This window comes from Chrysochloris asiatica, unplaced genomic scaffold (assembly GCF_000296735.1).
Source record: "Chrysochloris asiatica unplaced genomic scaffold, ChrAsi1.0 scaffold00042, whole genome shotgun sequence".
Lineage (NCBI taxonomy): Eukaryota > Metazoa > Chordata > Mammalia > Afrosoricida > Chrysochloridae > Chrysochloris > Chrysochloris asiatica.
In genome coordinates, this window is record NW_006408560.1 from 5503397 (window position 1) to 5529480 (window position 26084).

The window sequence follows — 26084 nt, forward strand, 5'->3', positions numbered from 1 at the left end:
GTTAATCTTACAGTCCAGAAACAGAGGACCCTAGGACCATCAAGGGAGGAGAGAACAGAGAAGCAGTGACACCAGAGACGACGCAGAGATGGGGTCATGGAGAGAGGGAGCAGCTGAGGACTCTAGATTCATGGAAAGAGAGGGACTGAGAACTGGCGGCCAGGAGGCAGACTTGCAGAATGTGCCCTTTGGTGGTTTAAATTATTACATATGCCTGAGTGTTTATATATATATAGCTAAAATGAGTAAAGAGAAATACTGTTAACTGATGGTACATGGAGGGTATTATAATCATTTAATGAAACAAAGTATATGATTATGATTTGCTGAATGTAAAACTGATGATCTGCCCCTGTAAACTTTCACTCAATTCACAATAAAAACTTTTTTTAAAAAGACTTCGGATAGAAAAGTCATATCAAGTAAATTCATAGCACCACAAGCCTTCATTATGAATTACATTTCAGCATAAAGAAAACAAAAATTCTCACAACAGAAACAATAAGCAATATCATGGTAAATGGAGAAAATTTTGATGTTATCAAGGATTTCATTTTACTTGGATCCACAATTAATGCCCATGGAAGCAGCAGCCAGGAAATCAAAGGATGCTGTGATAGTTAAAGGGTTGTGCCAACTTGACTGGGCCAGGATTCCCAGTGATTTGGCAGTTGAGATGTGGTTATCCCCATGGTGACATCTAATACAGGCAAAGTTAACTCTATGACGATGGGCTATGAGCAGTCAATCAACTGAAAGGATGTTTCCTCAGGAGTGCAGCCTGCTTCCAATGTAATGGACACTCAGGCAAAGCTTGCGTTTTTCTGCTGGGTCAGGATCTTACATCTAGCTGGTCCTCCAACTTCTGGTTCTTTAGACTTGAGCCAGTAGCCTGCACTATTATCTACCTGCCTGTCTGTCTACTGGAGCTTTCGGCCTTTCTACCTGTTGGACCTGCCTTCCTGTCCGACCCGCCTGCCAATTCTGGTTCATCTGACCCAGACTTGGGACTCTTCCACCACTACAATTGTGAGCCATTTCCTTGACATAAACTTCTCTTTACATATATATATATACATATTATATACATATTATATATATATGTATGTATATAATATATATATATTACTGGTTTTACTTCTTGAGAGAACCCAGACTAAGGGCAGACACATTACATTGGGCAAATCTACTGCAAAAGATTTCTTTAAAGCATCAAAGAGCAAAGACGTCATTTTGAAGACTAAAGTGTACCTAACCCAAGCCATGGTCTTTTCAACCACCTCATATGCATGCAAAAACTGGGCAATGCATAAGGAAGAGCAAAGAATTGATGTCTTTGAATTATGGTATTGAAGAAGTACCATGGACTACCAGATGAACAAAAAAATCCTTGTTGGACGAAGTACAACCAGAAGGCTCCTTGGAAGCAAGGATGGTGATACTTTTGATATGTCATCAGGAGGGACCAGTCCCTGGAGGACATCAGCTTGGTAAAGTAGTGGGTCAGCAGAAAAAGAAGACAATCATTGACAATATAGATTTTTTGCAACAGTAGCTAAGGCTCAAACATAAAACTACTGTAAGGATAGTGCAGGCCTGGATAGTTCCTCATTCTGTGGTACATGGGGACTTGAGAAAGTTCATGGAAAAATGGAATTGAAAGATAATGGCATTTTTCCACAAATATTTTGAAGTCGTCTCATACATAGAATCACTAAGAACACATAACAATACCAACAGGAGGCCAGGTACCACATCCATAATTTCATGCTAACTTCTGCTGTGCATAAGGTCGCTATGGGTCAGTACCAACTTGATGGCACCTAACAACAACAACAACAACAAAGGGGCAACTCCACGTGTCTAGGTCAGAGTCCCTGTTTTTTTTTTACATACTATTTCCTTAGTTCCCTATCATTCTTTTTCAAGCCAGTTCATACTTCTTCTCTTTTCGAAAGTATCCAGTGACTCACAAAATAAAGACAATAGAACTTTCAAACTCTGTTTCCAATTCTACCATTACCTTCTTAGTCTTTGAGAAGGATCTGTTTCTCCATCTGTAAAACTAGAGCACATATGCTGCCCTCACTTGTCTCCCAGCTCTCCTTTGGGAAAATAAGAAGTTTGTCTCTCCTGTTTATCTGTCCAAGGAGCCCTGAGAGTGCAGTGATTACACGTTCAGCTGCTAATCAAAAATCAATGGTTAGAACCCACCAGCCACTCCACTGGAGAAAGATACGGCAATCTGCTTCTGTACAGATGGTCAGCTTTGGAACCTCTATGAGGCCATTATCCTCTGTCCTACAGGGTTACTGTCAGTAGGATAGACTCCATGACAGTGGGATTTTTCTCATGTGTCCATCTATTCATTTAAAAGGCAAAGTTTCCAGTTTATGCATTCTGAGATTAGTTCTCTGAGCTCAAGAAACCTTAAGAGATTATTCTTGGCTATAAATCAAAAGGAAAAAAAGAGCAATTTACCAAAAAACAACAAAAGTTAGGCCACAGTTTTAGTGTTATACAAGGATACCAATACAATTTAAATACTGTTTAGAGAGTTGTGATTCAGTTCCAAAACAATAAAACTGCCCCAGTTTATGATCTCACTCACTAAGAATAGTATCATTCACAATCTTCATCATTTTGTTCCTTCATTCCAGGCCATGATTGAACACTGACATTATCAAGAACTCCAACAGGAGTGTATAATCAACCAACCTTCTTTAGCTCATTGTGTAACCAGGCAGAAAATCAGGTCACGGGACAAAGCTTAACTTGATATAAGCTTCATCAGATGGGCAAGAAGCCAAATTTTCTATGAAAAAAACAAACTATAATATCAGAGAATAAAACACAATATGGCCTGAAAAGATTTAGTTATAGTGTTCTTTGTTCTAAAAGTAGCAAAAGGGAGAGTTACTCAGTTACAGATATAAAATGGTGAATGAGCCACAAAGTGTAAGTCTTTAGTTCTGCTATGTGTTACAATAGTTCAGATGTGAAATTTATCTCCTTACACTTAGCTTAGGCTGACAGAATCCTCTTACATAAACTGACAACAGTCATTCACTCAGCAAATATTTTCTAAACTCTACATTCCAAGCACGATGATACAGAAACAAAAGCATGCTTGGTAGGAAAAGAAAAATAAACTGGGATTGATTGAAAGTCACTGTAATCATGTACAAAGTGTATGTGCTGATAAAAATCATACTTCCACCAACTATATTCTAGTAGTTAGGGAAGTAAAAACACACAAAACAACTTCCTTGAACATGCTAATTTTAGGTACTTAATCTCAAAGTAAGAATGAAACAATGCTTCAGAACAGCATAAGTGGTTAACAGCAATGATAACAAATTAAACAAAGCTGAACTGGAAACAGAATAACAAACCTGCTGTGTGACGTTGGGCAAGTCACTTCACCTAAATCAGATAGTTCCTGGAACATAATAAACACTCAACAAATTACAGGTTTTAATAAACTTTCTGATGCAGGCATTTCTTAAACAAACCATGTTCCACAAGATATTTCTCAGTGATCTGATGTGGGATAATGCACTGGACCGAAAGGTTAGTTTGAACTGCAAGATCAGTGGTTCAAACTCACCAGCCGCTCCTTGTAAACCCTATAAAGGGTCGCTATGAGTCGAAACTGACTCGACGGCACTAAACAACAACAGGATTAATTAAGTAAGTAGTATGTGATCTTCTTTGTGAAAAAACTATAGAACAAAATGTCCTCTTACACAGAAATCCAAAAATAGCCAAAAGTTCCAATCACTAAACCATAAGATAACAGAAATAAACACAATTGTCTCATTTTACAAATGAGGAAAAGGTCTCAAACATTCAATTCATCTGTTTGTTAAAATGAAATCTCACACAAACAGTGCTACAATACACTATATATAATTAATAAAATAAATGAAACCAGTTAAAGAATAAAGAGCTAATAGCAGCTGGAAAATGAGGCTAATGGTTACTTCTATATCTTGTAACCAGTTTGTTTATTCTAACAGCCCTTTCCTGCTATTTCAAAACACATCTCACACATGTGCTCTTATCCTGAGATAGCTACATTACTTCAATGTTTAAGGAAAGTCAAATGGAGGAGGAATCACTTAAGTCTAACTCCATTTTTCCTAACAATTTACTCTTGAGAAATCTCTTTACTTCTTTAACCCAAGTACCTAGGCTATTGCAATATACAGTAAAACCTGTGAGAGCTGGAATTCAACAGGACTGCCTTGTTTTTCTGGGTCTCACAAGTTTTCTGCGTTTGACAGCGTGCTGTCTTCTCACTTTCCTATCTCTATTATCGGAAAATATTTGTTTTCCTTCTGTCAGAGTAGTTCTCACCCCACACACGCTTTCATAATTTTTACTGTAGAAAATTAGTTACCCTGGAGTCAATCCCAACTCAGTAATGATCCCAAATGTCAGAATAAAACTGTCTTCCATAGGGTTTTCAGCAGCTGGTATTTCAGAAGTAAATCACCAAGCCTTTCTTCTGAAGCACCTCAGGGTAGACTTGAACCTCCAACCTTTTAGTTAGCAGTCAAGCACACTGTCTGCACCATACAAGGACTCCCTTGGAATACAGTATTGTTATGGTTGTTAGGTACTGCCAAGTCAGTTCTGATTCACAGCAACCATATATATAACAGAATGAAACAATGCCTGGTACTGTGCCATCCTCACAATTGTTATGTTTAAACCCACTGCTACTGCCATTGCATCTATACAGCAGGCACTAAATGTCCTGGTGTGGCACTGCAGATAATGCGCTGAACTGCAAGGTCAGTCTGAGTCACAAGGTTGGTGGTTCAAACCCACCAGCCACTCCCCGGAAACCCTAAACAGGGTCACTATGACTCAGAACCAACTTGACGGCACTTAACAACCATAAACAGGATAAACACCGGACTAGTAACTGCAAGGTCAGCAGTTCAAACTCACCAAGCTGATCCTAGCAAACTCTATACAGAATTTATTTGATGGCACGTAACAACAATAAATAGTTAAGGAGCTCTGGTGGCACAGTGGGTTAAGCATTGAGCTGTTAACCGAAAGGTCAGCAGTTTGAACCCCCAGCCACTTCTAAGGAGAAGGATGAGGTAGTCTGCTTCCATAATGATTTACAGTCTTGAAAATCTCAGGGAGCAGTTCTACTCTGTCCTATATGGTCCTTAGGAGTCCAATTTGACTCAATAGTAATGGTTTTTAAAATAAATACTTAGGAGGAAATGGGTTCAATGGCAGAATTCCCACCTTCCAAGCAAGAGATCAGGATTTGATTCCAAGCCAATGTACCTCATAGGCAGACACTACCCATCTGTCAGTGGTGGCTTGCACGCGGCTATGATGCTAAACAGATTCCATTAGCACTTCTAGACTAACACAGACTAGGAAGAAAGGCTTGGCGATTTCCAAAACTTAGTCATTGAAAACCTTCTAGATCACAGCAGTCTGATCCCCAACTGATCATGGAGATGGTACAGGACCAGGCAGCATTGAGTTCTGCTGGGTATGGGGCTCCCATGAGTCAAGGAGACTTGATGGCAGTGAACAATAGTCACTGAATAAATGCTATTATTACTGCATGATCTTATGATATAAACACAAGTCATTCCCAAAATGCTCATAATTCACAACTACAGTGTACCCTCAAAGAAAACATCCAGACTTTCTAAATCAATCACATTCAGGATTAAAAACAGACATACTTCTGCCACCAGCAATAGGAACTAGAAAATTACCATCTATAAATATGTAGAGAGAATTTAGTGGAAATCTTCTATAGCCCTCTTTTAATAGTTACACTAGCTAAACTTGTCAAAAAACCTTTAAGAACTCTGACTCTGTTGTAGCATTGCATCAAATACCAGTTTTGTACTAAAATAGGATGTTAGCATAACACTAAACCTATCTCCTTAATTGAATCAGCACCTACACTTGAAGCAGAATAGCAAACCAATGATTTTAATGATTAATGTTGTTGTTGTTATGTGCCGTGGAGTCGATTCCAACTAACAGCGACCCTGTACAGGGTTTCCGAGGCTGTAAATTTTTACAGGAGCAGAAACCCTCATCTTTCTCCCACAGAACAGCTGGTAGTTTCGAACTGCTGACCTTATGGTTCATAGTCCAATTCGTAACCACTACGCTACCAGAGCTCCTTAATGATTAATTGTTGCTGTTGTTAAGTGCCGTCGAGTCGGTTCCTACCCATAGTGACCCTGTACAGGGTTTCTGAGGGTGTAAATCTTTACGGGAATAGAAAGCCTCATCTTTCTCCCGCAGAGCGGCTGGTAGTTTCGAACCACTGACCTTAAGGTTTGCAGCCCGATTCGTAACCACTAGGCAAGGTTAAAAATATTAGGGAATTAAACACTCTTGTCATTCTTATTTGTTAATATAAGGTGGAGTCAGAAAGTTCATGGAAAAATTCCATTATCTTTCAATTCCACTTTCCACAGACTTTTTGAAGCCTTTCCACAGATTTTCATCACTCTTTTAATCTAAAACAAGCAAATTGAGACTAGAAGTGAAAGTTAATTTGCTGAATTTGCCTTTTACATGTTACAAAACGGAAAGTAAATGTACATTATAAATAGTTTTTGCATATCAGCAATCCAAATAGCAATGATTTTTTTTCAACCCAACAAGCTATGGTTCTAAATGTCCACTTTGAGGTCTTAAATTCTCAGCTTAACTTGTGTTATATAAGAACACAAATACCTCTGTAAACACCAGAGACTCACAGTAGTTGACCATATTACAAAATCAGAACCTAATAACTGATACCATAAACTCTCAGTTAATTCAGGGAAATGAGAGCTTAATAAATTTGTGTTGAGTATGAAAAGCACCTCTCACTACCACTTAAAGAAGCAACTAAGTTCCAGTCAACAAATTCCATTATAAGTGATAAATAAAATAACAGCCTAAAAAGCCAATCAGCTATTCAACTGGAGGACATACAACATAGGAAGTTCCTCTACTTATATGCTGTCATGTAAGTATATAAATCAAAGCCATATTAAAACAAGAGGTTCAATTTTGCCTGCCACTTATTATGAGACCGGTAGACTTGTCCATCATACCATTGCTATGAGCCAACCCTTTATTCATTCATTAGGTGTTTTACGAACAATATCACTGCACCATCACTAAGCACAAAAACAGGAAGTAGGAAGGAAATATATTTACAATTACAATTCATTCATTCAACCTATTATATGTCTAATATGTACCAGGACTGTTCTAAACACTGATGAAAAAAAGTAGCAATAATAAATATGAGTGGTGAGGAAATGAGTAATTTAGAGGCATATGGGAAGAATTTTCTAAAGTACAAATAAGTCAAGTGTAAAGGACAAAGACTTATCTTCCATTTTGTGAAAAGACTGCATTAAGGTAGTGTATAATAAACAAGAACAAGGGAAGAATAATTGATAAAATGAAAAAATGGTTTCCTGTACGAGTAGAGAACATTTTCAATGATAACAATATAATCCTCTACTGACATTTGACGGAGTCCTAGCATGGCACTACGGTTTTATGCACTGGACTGTAAGGTCGGTTTGAACCGCAAAATCAGCGGTTCAAGCTCACCAAGCCGCTCCTTGGAAACCCTACACAGGGCCGCTATGAGTCAAAACCGACTCAATGACACTTAACAACTCAACTGGCATTTATGGAAGTGTCTAGTTGTCACAATAATTTAAAATGCTACTGACATTTAATGGGCAGAAACTAAGAAAGTACTGCCCAAAGAAGAAATCTCTCTATTCTCAAAACTTCCCACGTGGATAGTTAGGCTAATGAAAACCATCTTTATAGTTACCAAAGCCTAGGACTGAAGTCTTTTTTACATAATTTTAATATACACTAAATTTCCAGTAACGCAATCATTAAATACAGCAAGAGAAAATTACACTTTATTTGTCATTTTAATCAAGAATTGCTCACCATTTTGGTATTTTGCCTCTCATGGTATTTAAGTTGCAAATACTCATAGCTGTCTACTCTGGTACATGTCATGTTACTAAGTTAATTCTTTGTTTGTTGCCAATATCTACTATACCAAGTATTCCAGTTATGAGTATATACAGGTTGAAATATCTGTTATATTGTAATGGCTATTTTTTATTTATTTTTTATATTGTTGTTATTGTTAGGTGCCATCAAGTCGGTACCAACTCACAGCAGAACGAAACACTGCCTAATACTGGGCTAACCTCACTATTGTTGCCACGCTTGAGTCCATCAATGCTGCTACTTGGCCAATCCATATCGTTGGGGGGGGTGTCTTCCTCTTTTTCTCTGACCATCCACCTTATCAAAAATGATATCCTTGTCCAGTGACTGGACCCTCCTGACAATATGTCTGAAGTATGAGAGACGAAGTTTGGCCATCCTGGCTCCAAGGAGCACTCTGGCTGTACTTCTTCCAAAACAGATCTATTGATTCTTTTACAAGCCCATGGCACTTTCAATATTCTCCTCCAACACTATAACTCAAAGGCATCAATTCTTCTACAGTCTTCCTTATTCACTGTCCAGCTTTCACATGCATATGAGGTTATTGAAAACATCATGGCTTGGGTCAGGCACTAAGTTTAGTCTTCAAGCTGACATCTTTGCTCTTGAACACTTTAAAAAGGTCTTGTGCAGCAGATTTGCCTAATGCATGACTGCCACTTCTGTGAGTGTTGATAGTTGATCCAAGAAGAAGGAAGTCCTTGACAACTTCAATCTTTTCTCCGTTGATAATGTTGTTGTTTATTGGTCCAGTGGTGAGGATTTTTTTTTCCCCTTTACATTGAGATGTAATCCATCCCGAAGGCTGTGGTCTTTGATCTTCAACAGTAAATGTTTTAAGTCCTCTTCATTTTCAGTAAGCAAGATTGTATCATCTGCATACTGCAGGTTGTTAATGAGTCTTCCTCCAATCCTGATGCCACGTTTTTCTTCATATAACCCAGCTTCTCGGATTATTTGCTCAGCATACAGGCTGAATAAGTATGGTGAAAGAATACAACCTTGTCGTACACTTTTCTTAATTTTAAACCATTCAGTGTTCCCATGTTCTGTTCAAACAACTGTCTTTTGGTACATGTATAGATTCCTCATGAGCATTAGAGAATTATTTTATTTTAAAAATATGTGTAGGAAAGTTATATTGCCAATGAATTTCATTACATTAAAGAGTACAAACAAAAGAGGGTAGAGTCCTAGTGTGGCACTGTGGGTTAATGCGCCAGATTGCAAAACCGTTTGAAATGCAAGGTTGGTGGTTCAAGCTCACCAGCTGCTCCTCGAAAACCCTATAGAGGGTTGCTATGGGTCGGAGTCGACTTGACGGCACTTAACAACAACAACAACAAAAGAGGGTATTGGGTCTGATAGGTTTGAGAATCACCAGGCTAAAAGATCAGCATCATTGCTTTATGGCTACAGGTATCAGTTACTTCAGGAAAAGGAAGAAAGGACATGGGAATTTTTTCCTCTGAAAGGTAAAAGTGAGCATAATGAAACCACTATTGTAACTGAAGATGGTTCTAAAAGTTCAAAGTCTACTCAAATCTACATAATATCAGAGTGAATGACAAGGAAGCTAAGACATCTATCTAGTCTAAGAATTCCCTGTGACAATTGTGGAAATCAGAGACAGAGGTTACCTGTCTTAGCAGATTTTCTGTTCTATTTTGCCTATTTGGGAAGAAGAAAGCTGACAGTCTATTTAACACACAAGCATGCCTGGTTTAAAATCACCAGAGCTGACTCACTTCTATTTGATATGTACCTGGGGACTTTGAACTCTGAACTTCCTAACAACTGAACTTAAAACAAAAAACAACTAAAATGTTTTTTTCAATGGAAAAGGGCCTGTTATTGTTAAGTGCCACATGAATCAATTCCAACTCAAAGCAACACTGTACAGGGTATCCAAGGTCAGATGGATGGCTTTGAACTACCAACTATTTGGCTTGAAGGTAATGACCCTATTTCTCTACAAATGCAGAAGAATTAGGAGGTGAAAGAGCTGAATAGAAATTTTCAATGGGCAGCTTGAGAAGACAAAATCAAATATTATAATGAAATAAATGTGCAAAGACCTGGAGTTAGAAAAACAAAAGGGAAGAACACAATCAGCATTTCATAAACTGAGGAAACTGAAGAAAAAATTCAAGCCTCAATTTGCAATATTGAAGGATTCTATGGGCAAAATATTGAATGATGCAGAAGCATCAAAAGAAGATGGGAGGAATAATCAGAGTCACTGTAACAAAATGAAATGGTTTATGTTCAACCATTTCAAGAGGCAGCATATGATAAACAGCCAAGGACACTGAAGAAAGGAGTCCAAGGTGCACTTGAAGGCATTGGAAAATAACAAGACTCTGAAAATTGATGCAATACAAATTGAAATCTTTCAACAAACTGATGCAGCACAAGAGACTCACTCATCTATGCTAAGAAATTTGGTAGACAGCTAGCAGGCCAAATGATTGGAAGAGATTTATATTTGTACCCATTCCAAAGAGTGCTGACCAAGGGAATGTAAAAATCATCAGATTATCATTAATATCACATGCAAGTCAATTTTTGCTGAAATAATTCAAAAATGGCTGCAACAGTACATTGACAGAGAACTGCCAGATGTTCCAGCTGGATTCAGATGAGGATGTTGGAACAAGGGCTGTAATTCTAGCATCAGATGGATCTTGGCTAAAAACAAGAGAATACCAGAAAGATGTGTACCTGTGTTTTACTGACTACACAAAGACTTTCAATTGTGTGAATCATGACAAGCTATAGACAACATTGCTGAGAATGAGTATTCCAGAACACTTAATTGTGCTCATAAGGAACCTGTATATAGACCAAGAGGCAGTTGTGCAAACACAAGGGAACACTGAATGGTTTAAAATTAAGGAAGGTATATACGAGGGTTGCATTCTTTCACCATACTTATTCAATCTGTAGGCTAAGAACATAAACCAAGAAGCTAGATTATACGAAGAATGCAGCATCAGGATTGGAGGCAGACTCATTAACAACCTGCAATATGCAGATGATACAACCTTGCTTGTGGAAAGCTAAGAGGACTTAAAATACTCATGGATGAAGATCAAAGGCAACAGCTTTAGGTATGGGTTGCACCTCAATGTAAAGAAAACAAATATCCTCAACATTAGACCAATAAATAACTGCAAGATAAATGGAGAAAAGCTGAAGTTGCCAAAGACTTCATTTTGCTAGGATCAACCATCAACAGTCATGGAAGCAGCAGTCAAGAAATCAAATGACATATTGCTTTAGGCAAATCTGCTGCACAAAACCTCTTAAAAGTGCTCAAGAGCAAAGATGTCAGTTTGAGGACTAAGGTGCACCTGACCCAAGCCATAGTATTTTTAATAGCCCCATATGCATGTAAAAGTTGGACAATGAATGAAAAAGACCATAGAAGAATTGATGCATTTGAATTATGGTGTTGGAAGAGAATATTAAAAATACCATGGACTGCTAGAAGACCAGACAAATCTGTGCTGGAAGAAGTGAAGCGAGAATGCTCCTTGTAAGTCAGAATGGCCAGACTTCGTCTTTCATACTTCGGACATATTATCAGGAGAGACCAATCTCTGGAGAAGGACATCATGCTTGGTAAAGTGGATGGTCAGCAAAAACAAAGTCCCCAGCAAGACGGGGACAGTGGCAGTAACCATGGGCTCAAGTATAGCAACGATTGTGAGGTAGACACTGGACCGGACAGTGTTTTGTTCTGTTGTGCATAGGATCACTATGAGTTGGTACTAACTGGACTGCACCTAACAACAACACACTGCCTTTCAATCAAGGATTATAAGGCTCCATTACTCTGAATGCTCAGTCAAGCTTCCAAAAGGTACATGTAAGTATCATTTTACAGTGGAATAAAGCAGGTAAATCAAGAGGGTCAAATGACTCAGCTCCAGTCACATGAAAAATTAGTATTAGAACAAGTAATGATAACTGCAGCTCACTCAACCAAGAGTTTAAAGAAATGAAAATACACAAACACACAGTTGTTTGAGAACATGGAACTCCTAGACGAAACACAGAAAAGAAAACTTAATGAATGCTAATTTGAACTACAGAAAAATCTAAAGTTAGTGTACTGTCTTGGCTTTTGCTTTGTTCTCAAACTGGAATTTCTAGCAGTCTTACTAAATTACATGTGGTGCTACTACACAATTAATTCCCAACTGACAAAAAAATTTGGATACTTTTCTTTTAGACATTGCCCTACAGTGTGTAACTTGAGAGAAGTGATCCAATTCCTCTGGTCTCAACAACCACAAGGAGAGAAAGTGACCCCAACAGATAATGCTATAATGGAATAGCAGCCTCTAACTACTGATCTCCGTTCTAAAAAATCCCTCCTTCGTCAGGGTCTTAGCTAAAATCGTAGAGGCTCAACTATTTTGTTGAAAATATAAATTAGATATATAAATTAGAAATCATTGCTACACAAGAACAAAACCTTAAGCATCGGTAACACAAGAAGACAATGACTACCCTTTTCTCTTCTTCCATCACGGTCTCTCAACTTCAGGATGCATGACTGCTTAGGCCAGATAATTATTTGATGGAAAGGGCTGCCTTGTGCATTGTAGCATGCTTAATAGCACAACTGTCCTCTATCCATTAGACGCCAATACCAGTCAGTGCCAAATGTTACCTGGAAAACAAAATCAGCTCAGGTGAGAACCACTGCGCTACACTATGTCCTTTATTTCTCAGTAGTAAGTGGTGAAGAAATAAAAAATCAGACTCCACGGTCTTCTTAGTCTTGTTGTTGTTAAGTACCATGGGGTCGGTTCCGACTCATACTGACCCTGCACAGGGTTTCTGAAGCTGTAAATCTTTATGGGAGCAGAAAGCCTCATCTTTCTTCCATGGAACAGCTGGTAGTTTTGAACTGCCGACCTTGAGGTTAGCAGCCCGATTTGTAACCACTACGTTATTCTTATTCTTGTTGTTAAGTGCCGTCGAGTCAATTCCGACCCATAGCAACCCTGTACAGGGTTTCCAAGGCTGTAAATCTTGACGGGAGTAGAAAGCCTCATCTTTCTCCTGTGAAGCAGCTGGTAGTTTCAAACTGCTGACCTTAAGGTTTGCAGCCCAATTCGTAATCACTACGCTACCAGAGCTCCTTCTTATTCTTAGACCTTTTCTAATTCGACTATAGAGAACAAGATGCACACCTCTTTTCTCACCTTAGAAAATGGCAGTCTGAAAGAACTTAGCATTCCCTCCCTGAACATAAGAAAAGGTCATAAAAAGCCAACTAAACATAAAGAAACATGAAGTGGAAGCATCCAGTTGGTAGTTCCCTAAAACACACAAGGAATTTCAACTACAATTAATTTAAAGATTTTGTTCTTTCTCATACTGAAAAGTCCCACAGACTTCCCTAATATAAGCATGTTTATTTATTTCAGTAGAATTTCAAAGTTAGAACTAGCTTTCTTTTTACATGAATATGTGTTTCTTATTTCCAGATCCTTGCAGGGAATCTATTAACTGACATTATATGTTCAAAATTCTTATGGTAGCACATGCATTTTGTTTTTCTGATGAATATGTAAAACACTGAAATAATTTTTAAATATGTGTTCAAGTCATTATATCACTCATCCATTTAAGAAATACTTAATAAGTAACTGTTACACAGCACTAAATACACATTAAATAATTAAGCAGACTTTTTAGCCGATAAATTACCAATAGCACAGTGTAATATAAGCTAATAAAATCACCCAAACCAACTCTATCCAGAGAAGTAGTGACACCAGGGATGGAGGCAGAGATGAAGACATGGAGGGATAGAGCCGCTGAGGACTCTAGACTGTAGGCAGGCTTGCAGAATGTGCCCTCTGGTTGTTTAATTATATATTCCTAAATGTTTTTGTGTATATCCCCAGTCTCAAAAAAAACAGGGAATAGAAACAAATACTGTTGAATAATGCATGGAAGGAACTGTAATCATTACAATGAAAAGAAATACAATAGGATGAGTGTAAAACTGATGTTCTCCCATGTAAACTATGACTCAATTCACAATAAAAACTTTTAAAAAAAAATTTTTTTTAACTGAAAAAAAAAAAAAAATCCCCCAAACCCGTTCAATCACTAACTTGCTTCCCCAAGTTCAGCTACTCTACTAGCATTACTTAGATACATCTCTTGGATCTGTCTAAATCATGCATTTAAGAAGTAAGACCAGTGGGCTTACCTAATCATGAAGTGGTTAGAAAGTCTTCCTATATTAGCACCATTACAAATAAATTGCAATGGTTAACATCTTGTGAAGAACAAAATAATGAACATTATTTGTTGATAATAATAACATTTCAAAAAAGTGATATAACAAGGAGACGGTGCCCATTAACACCTTTAAGCAGAGCCTCAAAGGTAAGCAATATACTGGTAGCCCTTAATTAAACTGCTATCTTGTCTGATATGGGAAGTACCCTAATCCCCATGGAGTCTCTAGGTAGTGCAAACAGTTACCACACACAGCTGCTAACTGAAAGGTTGCTGGTCCGAGTCTACCCAGAGGCATCTAGGAAGAAAGGTCTGGCAATCACTTCTTTAAAAATCACCCATAGAAATCCCTACGAAGCACAGTTCTACTCTGATACACATGGCACTTATGGGGTCACCATGAGACAGAATCTGTTCTTTTCCCCCAATCCCCAAAAGGCACCTAACAATCATCCTAGTTTTATCAAAACCAAAAGATTATTCTGTATGTGATTTATCTCACCTATTTAATGATGGAAGGTGTCCTGATAACATAATGGTTTAGGCAATGGGCTGCTAAATGCCAAGGTCAGCAGTTTGAATCCACCAGCCATTCCATGGGAGAAAGGTGAGGCTTTCTGCTCCCATGAAGATTTACAGCCTCAGAAACCCTACTGTTGTTGTTAAGTGCTGACAGGCTTGTTCCAACTCATAGTGATCCCATATAGAGTTTCTGAGGAGCGGCTGGTGGGTTTGAATTGCTGACCTTGTGGTTAGCAGTCCAGTGTTTATCGTACAGTTCCACATCAGGATTCCTGGGTTAGTAGCCCAATGTTTTAACCCACTATGCCACCAAGGCATCTTCTTGTTCATTATTCATTCATCCCTAAATCTAGTCTAGTACCTCCATTAGTCTTGGCTTTCTTAGTATTTACACTATCATTTGGTGACCAAAAAATACAAATGTTATTTTACCCATCATATACACATTTAGGAGTCCTGGTGTGGCGCTATGGGTAAATGCACTGGACTACTAAGTCAGGTTGAACTGCAAAGTTGGTAGTTCAAGCTCACCAGCTGCTCCTCAAAAAACTTATACAGGGTTGCTATGGGTTGGAACTGACGTGATAGCACTTAACAGGGAGTCCTGGTGTGGCACTGTAGGTTAATGCACTAGACTGAAAGGTTGGTTTGAACGGCAAGGTCGGCAGTTCAAGCTCACCAACCACTCCTCGGAAACCCTAGACAGGGTTGCTAAGGGTCAGAACTGACTCAACAGCACTTAACAACATATACATTTAAAATACTGAGGCTTCAGATATATGTTGTTGTTGTTAAGTGCCATCACGTCAATTCCTACCCATAGCAACCCTGTATAGGGTTTCCAAGGAGTACCTGATGAGCTTGAACTGCCGACCTTTCAGTTCAAACAGCTTTACAGTCTGGCACATTAACCCACAGAGCCACACCAGGACTCCAATCTTACTTAAAATCCAAGTTTATTGTTGTTGTTGTTAGGTGCCATGGAATCAGTTCCAACTCATAGCAACCCTGTATAGGATTTCCAAGGCAGTAAATCTTCATGAGAGCAAAAAGCCTCCATCTTTCTCTTGCAGAGCATCTGGAAGGTTAGAATTGCAGAACTTGTGATTAAGCAGTCCAATGTTTATCCTACGGCATCACTGGTGTTCCTTCAAAATCCAAGTTCAGTACTTACTAAACTTTGAAGTTCTGGTGTGGTGCTGTAGAATAAGCACTGGATCACAAGGTCAGTTTGAAGTGCAAGGTTGGCGGTTCAAACTCACCAGCTGCTCTTCGGAAACCCTATACAGGGTCACTACAAGACGGAAGAGACCCTACGGCACTTAATAACAACAACACATTTTATTAGGAGTTTTAGTGTGATGCTACAGGATAAGCACTGGACTATTATCCACAAGGTTGGCAGTTCAAACTCACCAGCCACTCCTCAGAAACCCTATACAGGGTCACTATGAGTTTTTTAAACAACAAACTTTACTAAAATTATTTTCACTTTATTTAAGATAATGTTTGATTTTAATAAGAGAAATTCCTAAATCAATATTGACTTCTAAAATGAAGACTCTCCTTTGAAGCCTAACAGGTAACATAGTCCACTAATTACATTTTCATTTTAAAGTCCCTTCATTTAAACCTTCAATCCAAAATATGCCCTGAAGTTTTCTTAAAGCGGAACAATAGGTTAGCTTGGCTAGTAAAGAATGTCTGCCTTGAGCATTATGCACTTTCAAGTACTATCTTACTTACAATCAAACTGACAACAGCAACTCAAAAGATTAGATAGAGACCTTAGGGGGCAGTGAGTGTATGTTATATTAATGATGGAGGAACAACTCAGGAGAAGAGGGTGAGAACAGTTACACAACTGAAAGAATGTAATCAATGTCACTAAATGTTACATGTAGATAATCCACAAAGACAATGTTCTACATCCTACTTTGGTGAGTGGTGACTCGGGAATTAAAAGCTTGGGAGCAATCTACTGGTATATAACTGTTGGTCTCTTCCCGCCTGGAGCAGACAGGACTGAAAGAAGTCAAAAATTCAAGGAAACCAGGACTAATAGACCACAAGAACCACAGCCTTCACTAGCCTAAAACCAGAGGAACTAAACAGTGTCCAGCTACAGGATCACAACACATGGAAAAACTAGGAGAAAAATGTAAAGCAAGATTTAAAATCATAAAATAGACCAGGCTTATTTATCTGATAAAAACTAATGGAACTCCTGAGCCTATGGTCCCTACATACCCCTCAAACCTGGAACTGAGCCCACCCTCATGGATCACCTTTCAGCAAGCAATGGCGGGCCTATAAAGTGAACAAATAGCACCAGTGAGGTAACGTGCTCCTCAGAACAATCAACCATACAAGACCAGGAAGGTGACATTTGCATAAGAGCAAAGTTCAAAGGGTAGGAAGGCGCTAGGAAGAAAGACAATTGGAAACAGGGAACCCAGGAAGTAAAAATAGGAGAATTCTGTAACACTGAGGGAACTGCAACATGAAACAAAATGTATAAATTGTTGGATGTGAAACTAACGTGCTCTTTAACCCAAATCACAATAAAATGCTTTAAAAAAAATTACATGTACAAATTCAATTGGTGTACCTTTTACTGTACATATTCTCAACAACAATTTTTTTTTTTTTTAAATCCCCTCCAAAGAGTTCCCCTAATTTCTTAATACTTCTTTCTAAATGAATCTTGTGGGAATCATCTGGGAAGATGGAAACCAGATACACACACAAAGCTACGATTGCTAAACTAAGATGAACAGTAAGGGGTGTTATTTCACCAAGTGAAATAAATTCAAGCTACATGTGCCTTAACCTATACAGTATTAGGCATACTCCAAGCTCTCTGAAGTTATAGCCAAAACAATTTCTCCTAATATGCACATTAAAGTTAGCAGGGTTGGTGAATCCTTCATAGTATAGAACCAATAAACAAAAACAGAAGGATAGTTTCAGGGTTGAACCTTGAGTAAGGTATTGCTATGCCTGCACACACTTGCAATATATTAAGTGCTATACATTATACTAAAGGAGCTCTGGTAGCGTAGTGGCTACGAATCAGGCTGCGAACCGCAAGGTCAGCAGTTCGAAACTACCAGCTGCTCAGCAGGAGAAAGATGAGGCTTTTTGCTCCTGTAAAGATTTACAGCCTCGGAAACCCTATTCAGGGTCACTATGGGTCAGAACCGACTCGATGGCACTTAACAACAACATACATTATACTAAAGATTAGGGAAGAGAGAAGAGAATCAGATAAATTCTTTCAACCTAGACCTGTTGAACATAATTATGGCTCTGCATGTTGGAAGGTACATGGCAAGAGTTGAGACCACAGTGAAGTAGTCCTTCTCACTGGGTAACTCAATGAAAGCTGATGTAGATATTCAGCCTCTGGTGTTCAGAGAGGAGTATTGATGATGCAATAGTTTAAGCATTGAACTGTTAACTAAAAGGTCGGTGGTTTGAACCCATCAACTGCTCAGCAGGAGAAAGACAATATAAGCATTCTACTTCAGTAAAGACATATAACCTCAGAAGCCCTAAGTAGTGGTTGTACCCTGTCCCATATGCTTATAGAAGTTAGAATCCACTTGATGGAGTGGATTGGGTTTTTGTGGGTGCCCAAGAGGCCAGAACATACAGGTGGCCTTGTCATCCAACTATCATACCACTACCCTCTTGAGTTGTAGATTCAGTCCAGACAAAGAAAATTTTTATTCATGATAAACTGGGTCTAGGTATCCTAGGACAGACACCTGTGTTGCTCATGACATTCATCCAATTCAGCAAATACTGCGTGTCCAATGTATGCTGGAGTCCTGATGTGGCACTGCAGGATAACACACTGGACAAGGTCAGTTTGAACCACAAGGTTGACAGTTCAAACCCACCAACTGCTCCTTGGAAACCCTATGCAGGGTTCACTATGGGTTGGAACTGACCTGACAGCGCTTAACAGCAACATATTTAGGACAGCATTTGAAAGTTAAAAAAAAAAAATTTATTATGAGTTGAGTGAAGGTTTATAGATCAGACAGATCATCAGTCCCACATTCAACAAATCATACATTTAATTTCATTACAATGATTACAATCCCTCCAGAAAGTTTAAAAAGCAATGTTTTATGCAAACTTAATACTCCGTGTTATTATAAATACCCAGCATAAATAATCCAGTTGTTGTTAAGTACCGATTTGGTTCTGCTCATAGTGATCCTTATAGGGTTTCCAAAGAGTGGCTGGTGGATTAGAACCACCAACCTTGTGTGGTTAGCAGTCCAGTGCTTATCCTACAGTGTCACACCAGGTCCTAAATATGGAGCATATGAAAAATCATACTACTGACTTACCAGTAGAGTTGGTTTTTAGGAGCAGAGACAGATTTGTAGTGAACCAATTATTTACTGGCCTGGTCATCCTCATCAACATTTTAAAGATCAATGTCTGGTGTTAAGGATATAGAAATGACCTTGAATAAGATAAAACTCACTAGTTCATATATGAATCAAAGCTATAATTTTGTGCCTCACTTCACCTTTTCCTAAAAAGGCCTAACAACCATGAATTGCAAAATAGTTCTCCAGTCTTCAATTCACTCTTCCTTTTCTTGTCTTAGAGTCTATATTAGTCTCCTCACCTGAATTCTACTCATCCCTCAAAACTCAATTTAAATCCGGCTTTGACTGTCATATTCCTCTTTGAGGAAAACACTACAACAGGGCTTCAATGCAAGAATCCACATGAACCCAATTTGTATCTGGCAATGGATCCAGGTTTCACCTTCCTAGGCTGCCCACCTTCCCAACTTCTGTGGCAAAAGTTCTCTCTCAGATCCTAACTACCCAGAATTATATCAGACATCATCCTGATATATCCTAAGCTAAGTCAAACTTCCCCATGGGCAAGTCACTGAGAATGAGTCATAGGCTCAGGAATCTATACAACTCCCTACACTTTAAACCAAATGTCTCTTTCTCTTTCTCTTTCTCTCTCTAGTCCCTGAGACTAGGTCACAAACTAGAAATGCCCTATCCTTCAACAGCCTTTCCCTATTACCCAGCCACCCAGAGCTGGATCTGCACAAAAGACTCAGTACTGCCAGGCCCTACTGGCTCATTGCCCTTGTGGGTATGTTAATTCTCTAGAACAGCTCACAAAATTCATGGGAGTGTGGTGTCTCTGTAGGATAAGCACTAGACTGAGAACCACAAGGTCAGCAGTTTGAGTCCACCAGCCACTGTGCAAGTAAAAGATGAGACTTTCTGCTCCTGCAAAGATTTATAGACTCAGAAACCCTATACAGGGTGGATCACTATGAGTTGGAACCAACTCTACGGCACTTAACAACCAACATTAACCCACTGCCCTCAAGTCAATTCCAACTCATAGTAACCCAACAGGACAGAGAAGCACTGCCCACAGGGTTTCCACACCTGTCATCTTCATGGGAGCAGATCACCAGGACATTCTCAAATGGAACAGCTAGCAGTGAAGTGCTTTAACCAGTGCACGACCAGGAATCTTTCCGAGACTGCTGTCCATATTTATACAGTTGGCGAAGAATATCGACTATACTGTGGACTGCCAGAAGAACAAGCAAATCTGTCTTTGAAGGAGTACAGCCAGAATGCTGTATTAAGGATGGTGATACTTCATATCTTGTATTTTGGATGTTTTCAAGAAGGACCTGCCCCTGGAGAAGGACATCACGCTTGATAAATACAGGGTTAGAGAAAAAAGAAAAACCCTCAGTGAGATGGATTAACACAGTGGGCTCCAACACTGGGCTCAAACATAAGAATTGTGAGGATGTGTGAGAATGACACAGGACTGGGTGGTGTTTCACTCTGTTGTACTCAGAGTCAGAACCAACTCAACAGCACCTAACAACATTACCAATACTTACAACTACCCATTTATTATAATCAGACAAGATACAAGCAAAATTATACAACAAACAAGGTCTGGGAGAGGTCCTAGGATAAGACTTCCATTGGCCCCAGGAACAAGCCTTGGCCTCTGCTCTGCAATGATGCTCTCACCAATCCAAAAAGCCCCCAAAAAGTGAGCTCCAAGGTACAGAGTTCCCTAATCACTGGGACCTCAATGAAATATGCCTTACTGCATTATGTCTGTCCCCCTCCCTTCCTGAAATTTGGCTTGTCACGTATGGGGTCAGTGTAGCCCCTACTTGCCTGGCTATTTTAGAAAGACAAAGAGCACCTTAAATGCCCCAGATTTATACACCAAACTTTGTCCCACACCCTCTTCTCTCACATGCAAGGCAGCTTCAAAAAGTCCGTGGAAAATGGAATTTTAAATTTATAGAGGTTTTTTCCAAAAGCTTTTTCAAGTCTTTTTGAATTAGCCAGTATCAATCACCTTATGTGATTTTTGTCTTGCCTCTCCAACAAGATTGTGAGATCATTAAGAACAGAGACCAAATATTCTTCCACACCACCTCCAAGACATCCAACATAGAGCCATATATGCACAGACAGCATTCAGTTATATGTCATTATACTAGGCTTCAATTTATAAATTGGGCAAGACAGATAATATACCAGGTTGTGAACACACAAAAAATACCTAAAAAGTCTTTCAAATTATCGTTTTCCAAGAGCCCTTTGAAGTGAGAACTTCAGATGGCAAGAAGAAAAGATCAAATAAATTGTGGGGATTTGGAACTTAAACAAAGACTGGCAGTGCCTTAAGGATGTGAAAAGCTTAAGGCTCCAATGTTTGAAAGGTAGCATATTCAATGACAGGTCACTGATCACACACATACTGGCTGCAGTCACACTCAGCTGTGTAGTAAGAGAATTCTGGAGGCTCTGATGTCTACTGGGGGAAAAAAATAAGCACTTGCTCTCCGGAGTACTGAAGCAAAAACACTCACACAGCCAAGTCAGAAACCAAAACGAAGTAGCATTTAAATGAATATTATGACTATGAAGTTGGGGACAGGCAGATAGAAAAGAAAACGCTGGAATAGCCCCAAAAAAGCACAAATTTTATAAGACAATACCCTTAAAGCACTTATTCACCGAGCTCGATTATTTCTGCTTAGAAGGCTGGCAGACACACTTTAGTAGGCTTTCTCACAGATTGTCTCTATGATACTAGAAATAGATAAACTTCTGCAGCCACCCTTACTTAAAACTGAAAATGGAGACTTTTTATTTAAAAAAAATAAAATAAAATAACTATCATTAAGTAATTCTACAGACTTAACATCCAGCATCTCTTCTATCACCAAGACCATGTTTTTCAATAACTGATCCTTCCTTCCTCTTTGTTTCTAACCTTTGCATTCCAATTGCCAGTGATTAACATTCACCCTGGAGGGTCTCCCAATTGGCACTATAAACCCAACCCAAAACAGCTTCTGGTTTGGGGGTGCTGGAGCGATTAGCATGCTGCAGAAGCCGTTCGCTCACGACTGAATTACCTCTTAAGGGGACTAGTAAATCTGGCAGAAACTGATTAAATCAGTTTGATATTTGAGGATGCAGTCCCCAAGATTCTATCCTAAATCCTTTTTCTTTTTAAGAGAAGTGGGTAATAGAAGATGATACTGGCAACATCGCAACTAAATCAAACCAAATTGAAACAGTATGTCCTGCCTCCTTCCTAAAGCCATTTTCTTCTAGAATGATAGAGTTCAGACAGTCTGCAAGGCATTAGCACATTGCTGTTTTCACTTTCACAAAACCCTAGCAATCACTGAACAGCAAAATCTCCCGTCTTCTCCCTTCGGTTACTTTCCAAACCTCTTTTTCCTTCCCTAGAGACAACCGAATAGGGACAATCCTCAACCACCCGCTATTTAACTTCACTGAGGAAAGAAGGGATGGGGGTGGCAGGGGAAGGACAGTGCTGCGGAAAAGTGGGAAGGGAAATAGAGGTTGGTGAGAAGCAAAAGCGGAAAGAGAATGGGGGAGACGGAAGAGAGGTCATTGTAGGAAGGAGAAAAGGTGAAGAAGAGTGCAAGAACACTGGGGGCAGAGTTGTGAGAGGTGAACTTACTAAGGAAAACAAAAAGACAGAGGGTGTCAGCTAAAGAAAGGAGATGGAATGAGGGACAGGTGGAGCAACCCCAGGGTTTAATACAGGCCCGGACAACCAGGGCAGGGTCCAGCGACCCGAGACTGTGGGCAGCAGGTATTCGGGAACCAAACCAGGAGAATCAAGGCTGTGCAGGAAAATTAGACACAGTTCCGGGACATCGGGAATAGGAATCCATACAGGTGTTCAAGCGCAGAGGACCCGGGGCTCTTACCGGTAGTTTGGGGCTAACCTCGCCCTTGCAAAAGTGACAGAAAAATCGGTCAGCGCCCGAGCCTGCCCCGGCCGCCGAGGCCTCCGCCATTTTTCTCCTCCACGTGTTGTCGGACAGGACAGCCGGCCGGTCCCTCGCCAGGCCGCTACCTCGCCAGGTGCGGTCGCCGCCTTCGCCGCCTTCGCCGCCTTCGCTGCCTCTTCCGTGCGGCCGGCGGCTTCAGAGCCCACGTCGGTAACGTGAGTCCGCTGGGCTCAGCTAGACAACGGCGGCGCAGCCCACGACTTCGCGGCCCGCCTCCCAGCACCAAAAAGGCTCAGGAAGGAGAGTTCTCCCGCCGCGACCCGCCGGCTGGCTCCTCAAACAGCCCCTCGCCGGTCCTCCCACCTTCCAGCGAGAAGAGAGAAAGAGCGTCCCGGAAACCACCGGAAAGCTGGGGTAGAGCGGCCCACATTTTTACTTCTTCCTGGTTCTTCCGAGTGCCAGTCCTCTTGCGAGAAAGGGCCGTGGGCTCCCCCTCTGCTCGGGCGGCTAGTGGGAGCCTCACGAAGTCGGTAGGAGGAACTCGAGACACTAGGATTGGAACCCCCGGATTGCATTGTCCTGGAGGTTAGTGGGAAATGCTGCTCGAACAAAACGACCCTCACTCTAGACCCATAGACCAAGTTCGGGCCGCGAACCTGCGTAAAGGGGGTGGAGAGACAAGAACCAAAGACCTTGTAAATCCTCTAGGACAGCGAAGGGGCTGGGATGTTTTTCTTAAAACATGTGGATGGATGGTATCTGTCTCTCTGGTGATACTAGGAGACAGTCACTGGGATTCTGAGGAATTGAATGAAGATCTGTAAAACTAATCCTATAAGGAGTGTCTGGGTGGTGCAACAGTTAAGTCTTAAGGTTAGAGGTTGAGTCCATCCACAGGAGCTACTTTAGAAAGGCCTGGCGATCCATTTCCGAAAAATCAGCCATTGCAAAAATACTATGTAGCACAGTTCTACCCTGACCACACGCGGGGTCGGAATGAACTCCAGGTCAACCGGTTTAATCATGTAATTAACTATGTCCGTTTCTTTTTGTCAAGTAGACATTTCAGAATCAAATTGTTTCAGTATTTCCGTGTTATAAAAAGACTACAGTGACATTTTACTATTGTTTCCTTGGGACAGGATTGTTGTTGTTGTTAGGTGCCATCGAGACGGTACCGACCCATAGCGACCTTATGCATAGCAGAACGAAGGACAGGATACTCAAAGTCAAATTGTTGTGTCAAGATATGCAAGATGTTAAGGCTTTTGCTGTATATTGCCAAGTTGCCCTTCAGAAAGAGTACATGAATTTATGTTCAGCTCTACACCTAACAGGAAAGAAAAAATTTCTATCATATAATTTTTTTTGTCCTAGCTTAGAGGCCTCTCCTACCCCAGTACAATGACTCAAGCAGAAATTAAACTGTGTTCTTTGTTGCTGCAAGAGCATTTTGGAGAGATTGTAGAAAAAATTGGAGTCCACCTAATCAGAACTGGCAGCCAGCCCCTAAGAGTAATTGCCCATGACACAGGAACGTCATTGGACCAGGTATGTTTAAATAGCGTTAATTTACACTTCTGTCACTACTCCCCACTCAAGAAAATGGAAAAGCTAAGAAGCCAGACCCTAGAATCAGAACCAAGTTATTTGGGAGGAAAGATAAGGGACTTGTCTTTCCCAAGCTGCTTGTCAAATGTTTCAAGCTCCTTGTGGTTTCTTAGGCACATCATTCCTCTTCCCATTCCACACCTCATTTGTTTACTGTTGTTGGCATGTACCAGGGAGTCGGTTCTGACTAATAACAACCCAATAAACAGTTTTCAAAGAACAGCTGGTAGGTTTGAACCACTGACCTTGTGATTAGCAGTCCAGTGCTTATCCTAGAGTGCCACACCACATTTGTTTACTGTAATCCTATTAATATCAACAGTATCTTTAAGGAATGAGAATGATTGAGTAAAAGCAAATTGCAATTTGGAAGATAAGAATCAGAGGAAACAGAAGCATCATAGCAAGAGAATTGTCTAGATGTCTTCCATTGGCATGTGATTCTTATTATGAACTACTCAAAGGGAGGGAGGGAAGAAGCACAGAGCTGTCCATCTAGTCATTTATTGATGCTTAGAAAACCATTGGACAAAAATTGCCAACAACATTGAGCTGCGTCTTCAGATCTTTCTTTCTTTTGGGCTCTACCTAGGTGAAAAAATCCCTTTGTGTCCTTATCCAACACAATCTGGTGACATATCAGGTGCACAAACGTGGTATGGTGGAGTATGAAGCCCAGTGCAGCCAAGTACTGCGAATGCTTAGGTATCCCCGGTATATCTATACTTCCAAAACGCTGTACAATGACACTGGAGAGTTAATTGTTGAGGAACTGCTATTGAATGGCAAAATGACAATGTCTGCTGTCGTGAAGAAAGTGGCAGACCGACTTACAGAGACTATGGAAGGTCAGTACTGTATCCACAGCTGCTAGCCAAAGCTTAGGGCACCTGGCTACAGGAGTGAACTCTCAGCTGTCTTAGATGATCTCAACTATCTTTTTCCTCCTATTGTACAGATGGTAAAACCATGGATTATGCTGAAGTAGCAAACACTTTTGTGCGACTGGCAGACACACACTTTGTACAACGCTGTCCCTTGGTACCTGCCACTGAGAAATCAGACACTGGGTCACCACCGCCTGCCCCCATCCTTGTCATTAATGAAAAGGACATGTACCTAGTTCCTACACTAAACTTGATAGGTAAGAAATTGTGACCCTTGAAAATTGTAATTTGTCCTAACTGTGGACTCTTCTTCATTTTTAAGTTAACAGATCAATCAATTCAGTACTTACCAAGTGGTTGCTATGTGTCAGATAATGTATATAATAATATATAATAATGGGGGAGCTTTGGTAGCGTAG

General features: G+C 40.0%; 2 protein-coding genes across 2 annotated transcripts in view; one reads left to right on the plus strand and one right to left on the minus strand.

Moving 5' to 3' along the window:
* RNF115 (ring finger protein 115) overlaps positions 1–23282 on the minus strand; it is a 103915-nt gene extending 80633 nt beyond the window's left edge. Inside the window, exon 1 of the mRNA XM_006861323.1 lies at positions 23144–23282. Coding sequence (XP_006861385.1) covers positions 23144–23233 — 90 coding nt within the window. The 5' untranslated portion in view covers positions 23234–23282. The remainder of the gene's footprint in view (positions 1–23143) is intronic.
* A 1277-nt stretch (positions 23283–24559) lies between these two features.
* POLR3C (polymerase (RNA) III (DNA directed) polypeptide C (62kD)) overlaps positions 24560–26084 on the plus strand; it is a 14283-nt gene continuing 12758 nt past the window's right edge. The window contains exons 1-3 of the mRNA XM_006861324.1: positions 24560–24718; positions 25371–25626; positions 25737–25922. Of these exons, the coding sequence (XP_006861386.1) occupies positions 24572–24718; positions 25371–25626; positions 25737–25922 (589 nt within the window). The 5' untranslated portion in view covers positions 24560–24571. The remainder of the gene's footprint in view (positions 24719–25370; positions 25627–25736; positions 25923–26084) is intronic.